This window comes from Anastrepha ludens, chromosome X, assembly GCF_028408465.1.
Source record: "Anastrepha ludens isolate Willacy chromosome X, idAnaLude1.1, whole genome shotgun sequence".
In the NCBI taxonomy this organism is placed as follows: Eukaryota; Metazoa; Arthropoda; class Insecta; order Diptera; family Tephritidae; genus Anastrepha; species Anastrepha ludens.
Genome location: NC_071503.1, coordinates 76,318,591 through 76,325,298, shown reverse-complemented (window position 1 = coordinate 76,325,298; position 6,708 = coordinate 76,318,591). Strand labels below are relative to the sequence as shown.

Sequence of the window (6,708 nt, the reverse complement as noted above, 5' to 3'; positions counted from 1 at the left end):
CAGCGGTTCTCCTCGTACGAGGCTACCAAAATATGGGTTGAGTCATGGATAGCCAAGCAGCGGCCAGAATTTTGGAGAAACGGCATCCGGAAATTGCCCGAAAGATGGGCGAAAGTTGTAGCTAGCGACGGCCAATACTTCGAATAAAATATTTTGTACCGTTTTTTCACAATAAAGCCCCAAATCTTCGAAAAAAACCTTTAAAACTAATTCAACCATAGTTAATTGCTTCCATCTTCTTTCGGCTAAATCATGATAGTGTGAAGCAGTGGATTTATTGGGTCCAGAGGGCGGAGACTGCCACCGCCTATGCTAAGTCTTGTGTCGAATGGTGTTTTGCTAGCTCATCCGCTATCTCATTACCCCGTATGTTCTTTGTTGTTCGCTTTCTTTACCCTGTACTCTATGTTAGACCTCTAGCTAAGTTTGGGATCTAAGATGACACCTAAGTATTTTGCCTGTTGGGTTATGTTGGGTTAGCATAAGACTAACGCCGTTTAATATTGGGAGATTATAGTTTGGTATCTTGGTTCTCTTAGTGAATAGCATCAATTCCGTTTTGCTGGGTTGTACACTTAAACCGCAGTCTGGAAACATTCCTGAAACCATAAGCACTATGTCATCCGCATACGCCACTGCCTTAATTCCCTTACGGTTGAATTTGGTAAGGGTTTTGTTGACAACAAATACTAACCACAGCAAAAGGGACTAGACCCCTCCCTGAGGGGTTCCTACGTTTTACCGTGCCGCTGCCTACCTCAACGAGGATTATTCTAGTTTTAAGCATGTTCTCTATCCATTCGTTGAGACCTTTTTTCGTTTTTGTGGTGGGTGAGCAGGGTTTAAAATGCCTTCGCACTTACAGCGACCGTCGTCAACTGCGTCGAATGGTTTAGCCACTAAAACAATTCCTCCTCCTCTTCTGGGGACACTCCCTTCTCGTAACTACCGTGCATTACTTCGGGAAGGCCCAGAACGGTGTCCATTAAATGGACCAATACCACACTTCTGGGCCCACTATATTTGTAGCCAGCTTCATGCTATAGGCTCGTCTTCTAATGTCTCAGTGCTGTCATACTAGTGGTATGTGTGGCACGCTCTCGGGCTTCTCTCACATGAGCGTATGGATTTTATACGCCATCGAGGTTTCTTTTACATCTGCAGCAAAAAAGATTTTGCAGTAATATTATACCATCTTATGTCGTCGTGAGCACATGACTCGACCATCTGTTATTTGTCGTCAGTTTGTAAACAGACCTCCTCCTCCATGTGATGCGCACATGTTATTGATTAACTTGTCTGGGCTCAGTTGTTCACCCAAGACTAACTCAAGCGTTCGGCGTTCTTCGTTGAAACGATGGCAGTAGAAGAACACGTGCTTCGCGCTTTCTATTGCATTGTTGCAGCTTTGACAGAACGAAGTGTCCTCCATGTGAGGACGATGGAGGTACTCCAAGAAACATCCGTGACCGCTCAATATTTGGGTTAGATAGTGGTCTACGTCATCGTGCCTTCTGGTCACCCATTGGCCAAGTTTGGGGATAAGTCTATAGGTCCAACGACCGTTAACAGACGAGTCCCATCTGCTTTGCCATTTTTTTAACGAATGCAGACGTTCTGCAGCTTTCGCTTCAGCTGTCGGCTTTACTCCTTGTCTGTCATAAAGTTGTCCCATTTCCTGCACAAGTATATCTATTGTAAGAGTACCGTTAACTGCCGCTGCTTTGGAACCCACAGTTGCTAAATATTGCTTAAAGCAGAGCCGTGCATCAATCATTACGCCTAGATACTTTATTGCCTCTTCCGTCAGTATTTCATGGCAACCTATTCGCAATTTCATGAACTCTTTTTTTCTTTGCGCGCGCAGTTACGAGGACCGCTTCTGTTTTTGGTACGGCCAACTTTAGCCCCGCTGCAGAAAGCCCATAGTTGTACCCTAGATGCAGCATCATTACACTTTTCCTGCAGGTAGTCTAGCTTTTTGTCTGTGATTACACTCGTTGAGACCTATGTCTGTGGCTAACATATTAAGAGCCTCAATTATGGATCTTGTGCTAACGTTGTTAAAAGTCCCCTCTATGTCGAGAAAAGCGACAATGAGTATTGTTTGTTTTCTATGCTCCTCTCAATCGTATTTACAACCTCATTAAGAGCTGTCTCTGTAATATACATTTACCTTTGTTGAATTGATGCAATTATTATGTTTGTAATCTTCTTCAACAATCGCTCGAGAGCTTTAAAAAAATAGAAGCATCAGCTGATGGGTCTGAAATCTCTCGCTGAATTATAACCGCGTCTACCAGCTTTGGAGATAAAAATCACTTAAACCCTCCTACAGCTTTTTGGAATAGGCCCTAGCATAAGACTTTTTTTGGAAAAGACCTCCAGCCACGGAATCGGCGTTTCTAGAAGTATCCCATTTGAACCGGCTGCTTTTTATGTTTCAAAGTTTTTCATGGCGCATAGAATTCTATCTTGGGATACGATGTAGTTGATTGTATTGGATGACAAGTTGGACTTTTGAACATTGTTACTAATATTCTCAGTATATTCCCTGTTACCTGGGAAATGTGTATTTATTAGATATTCTAATGTATCGGCCGAAGATTCTGTCAAATTGCCCTTATCTTTCCTCAAGAAAGAAGGACAGGAGAGTTATTTGGATATAAGCTTGCCTAGTCTGGCCGTACAATATTTTATAAGAGCGTACAATTGTTGGCGTATGCCGATGATATTGACATCATTGGCCTTAACAACCGCGCTGTTAGTTCTGCCTTCCCCGAACTGGATAAAGAGCCAAGCGAATGGGTCTGGTGGTGAACGAGAACAAAACGAAGTACCTCCTGTCTTCAAACAAACAGTCGGCGCACTAGCGTATCGGCACCCACGTCACTGTTGACAGTTATAATTTCGAGTTTGTAAAAGACTTCGCGGGCGCCGTAGCCGAATGGGTTGGCGCGTGATTACCATTCGGAATTCACAGAGAGGTCGTTGGTTCGAATCTCGGTGAAAGCAAAATTAATAAAAACATTTTTCTAATAGCGGTCGCCCCTCGGCAGGCAATGGCAAACCTCCGAGTGTATTTCTGCCATGAAAAACCTCCTCATAAAAATATCTGCCGTTCGGAGCCGGCTTGAAAATGTAGGTCCCCCCATTTGTGGAACAACAAGTGCACGCGCCAATTATTTATTTTTCTTTTTTTTAAAGACTTCGTATATTTAGGAACCAGCACTAACACCTATAATATTGTCAGCCTAGAAATGCAACGTAGAATCTCTCTTGCCAACAAGTGCTACTTTGGACTAACTAGGTAATTGAGTAGTAAAGTCCTCCCTCGACTAATAAAACTAATATTCTACAAGGCTCTCATCATGCTCGCCTAACGTGTTGCGCAGAAGCGTGGTCGAAGACAACACCCAATGGAGCGACGCTTGGAGTGTTTGAGAAAAAAGATTCTGCGTAAGATTTTAGGACCGTTGCTTGTTGACAACGCCAGATATTGCAGCCAATGGAACAATGAGCTGTATGAGCTTTACGACGACATAGACATAGCGCAGCGAATAAAGATCCAGCGGCTACGTTGGCTGGGTCATGTCGTCCGAATGGATACAAACGCTCTGGCTTTGAAAGTATTCGATACGGTACCAGCTGGTGGTAACAGAGGAAGAGGAAGTTCTCCTTTGCATTGGAGAGATCAGGTGGAGTCGGACTTGACTTCACTTGGTGTGTCCAACTGGCGCCGGTTAGCATCGATTTAGGCGGCTTCTTTTCTTTTCTTGATTTGACGACCGTCCAGCCGGCATTTTGGTCTTTAGTTGGTACCTGTACTGGTTTTATCTGTTGAATCGCTGCCGTTGCAGACCTTTTTTTGCCACAGGCGATAGTGCGTTGACGACCGGATAGCCATTTCCTTACGTGCTAGGGTAACGAGTCCTCTGACTCCTTAGCTAGGATAGGCTCTGAGGTCAACTTCTTTGGCCCGGGGCCCGTTCTGCTACTCCTTTCTGCAGCCACCAAAGCCACGGTTAGCCACCACCACAGTCCTGGTTGGACTGACGACGGGCCACTTTCTGTGGGCGAAGCACTTGGAGAAGGTAGACGACGCAGGCAATATACTCTGCCCAGCTTGTGAGAGGGGGATAAGACGGCGAACCACTTCTTGCGCGTTTGTACCGCCTTCGCTCGAATCAGGTGTGAGGTCTTTGGCACTGATGTCTTAAGAAGCGACCACCTCGTCTCCTTGGCACAATAAGATCTACTCAGATGTCTTCGCAGGGTAGATTTAAAGAAAATTAAAAGGGAATCCGAGTGCAGTACAATGGACTTAATTGGGTCTGAGTGCTGTACTTGCTAGTTGTCCCGACAAACAAAAAAAAAAACAAACTCCACCACGGAGAATGATTGTTTATAATATTTAATACGAGACTACATTTTGTAGGCCTTTCTTAATGTCTTCTCTAATGTTATAATTATACTGCCGGAGTGATCCGTGAGAGCGATTTGGTTGATTACTTACTACATCTTTGAACCTTTTCCAACTGGTTCTTAATGGGTTTCGATACGGTAAGGGTGGACCTATCCTGAGATCCAAATTGAAAAGGAGCCAGCTGTGATCCTCTCTGAAAATAATTTTAGTGGGAGACCCTGAACTGTTTTCAGACAGTAAACTAACATTAATCACTTCCGCCCATCCCTTAAAATACTCCGTCCTGGGGAAAGGTGAAAGGATGAGCATTATCTGTCTTACATATCGTCAGGCTAGTATTAATAATAAAAGAATGCATCGCGTTGACGTCGCATCCGAGTAGCAGGGTTTTGTTTCTGGTTTCAAACATAACCTTACGAGCTGCTTTGGGCGGTGCTGGCCAATCATGTCACATGTAGATGGAAAAAAGTATTACATTATCCTGACATCTTCAGCGGCTCCTTCCACAACAGCCGTCACATCCTGTGAACTATATGTTGAGATTATATATATACATATATATAATGTTTTATAAATATATTCAAAAGTTTTTTAGCTGCAATACAAGGTTTGGGATTACTTTGAATCCGTTTGTAAAACAGGTTATGGTTATTTGCAGTAAACTCCTTCATCTCGGTGCTCCGCACCCACGACGCCTCATGGCGTCCTCTGCCGCCAGCAGCCGGTTAGGTTGTCTGTTGCAGTCCTACAGTGTAGCAGATTGACCTTACTGATCATTTTACACGGTATTGGCGTCGTCAAGCTGCACTTCCGGGGGCTGCTCGTGAGCGCCAACGTTTTTGGCAGAACCGGCGTCGTCCAGTTGCATACCCGATAGGAACTCGTTGGCGTCATCCGCGGGATTCGCAGAGCGGAATATCTTCAGTTGCGCTTTCCTTACGCCCAATTCAAATTTGTTGGCCACTTTTCCTAGGGGCTCGATGCTCCCCTCCGAGATATGGAGAAGGCAAGGACACACTGTTCGCTTGCGGAGTCGCCGTTTATATGATGCTCCAGCGGGAATATTGCGGTTATGTGCTTGCAGGTATAGAATCAGCTGTTGGCTTCGATCTCCATGTTCGATTTGGTAATCCATGGCCGGGATTAGTTTGAGCTCCAAATCTTCCTTGACGTTCTGGATCTTGCCAACAGCGGTTTGGAGGAAGTCTAGGGAGAGCTGAGGATCGCATTTGATCACCCTGTATCCGAGGACCACCTCCATTGAATTCAATCCTGGTACTTGACCCTCGGGGTTTGCCATGACCTGATCAACAACAACACAACGTTGTCAACCACTTCTCGAATGCAGTTTTACCGCGGTAAGTTTGGATGAATTTTACCTGCGGCCTCATTCGGCTATACTCTGCCGAGAATAGCGAGAAACCTCTGGTGAAAATTATACCCGGACGGGCCTTTTTCATGTTGCTTTCGTCCCTTGGCATCAACGGATATAAAATTGATTTAAAGCTGATAACATGCTGTGGCCCACAGCTTTTCCATCAAATGTCTTTTGACTGGCGGTCAAGAGCCCATCAGTTGAGAGAATTCCAAACTTCCTTTCGACCGCTGGTCTCTGTCTGTTTGGTCCATTTGTCCATCTGTTTTGTCATTGGGTCCGTCCATTTGTCTGTCTGTTTGTGAATGTTATCCGATTTTTCGGGATTGTGGTTGTCCATTATTTTGTGTCGTACGGTCCCCTATGAAGGGTTGTACATGTCACCATATGCGGGGATCAAGCAGAATATCGGGGAAATAACCGGTCTACACACCAGGCCCAGTTAGAAGACAGTCTTATTTAGTCCTCCGGCTGCCAAACCCACCCAGTAAGCACGGGTGGCATTACACCTTGAGTTGAGGGAGTTTTTTTAACGAAGCTTACATCTTCGACCTGTGTGGCTCGCCGGAAATGTTCTCTTACCACCCATATCTGGGAGGCGTTCCCCTATCCACCACCCACATGTTCTCCCGAGGGGTATCAATGTTTACTTATACATTTTTCTTCTGACGACGAATGCGAACTCTCGAGAGTTTTTAGCGAATCGAGCTATTTGTCTGTGCGTGCGACACGGTACTTGCTTATTGTAATTTTATACCTACCATAAAGTACTTTCATATATGCATTAATTACCAATAAATCCACAAAATGAATCTACCCGTTCATATATGGCAGATTATCTGCACAATTGACCATCAGCTGTTAATACTGCACTAAAAGGTTTCATAGAAATTATTTTGGTGGAATA

At 44.6% G+C, this 6,708-nt stretch overlaps 1 protein-coding gene across 1 annotated transcript; it reads right to left on the bottom strand.

Moving 5' to 3' along the window:
- Positions 1 to 5,204: 5,204 nt before the first annotated feature.
- On the bottom strand, positions 5,205 to 5,726 carry LOC128870228 (uncharacterized). Its single transcript, XM_054112827.1, has one exon. The coding sequence runs from the start codon at positions 5,724 to 5,726 to the stop codon at positions 5,205 to 5,207; it is 522 nt and encodes a 173-aa protein (XP_053968802.1).
- Positions 5,727 to 6,708: the final 982 nt, after the last annotated feature.

What these genes read in the sequence shown, in the direction of transcription:
- LOC128870228 (XM_054112827.1), bottom strand. Translation starts at nt 5,726, where the DNA reads ATGGCAAACCCCGAGGGTCAAGTACCAGGATTGAATTCAATGGAGGTG.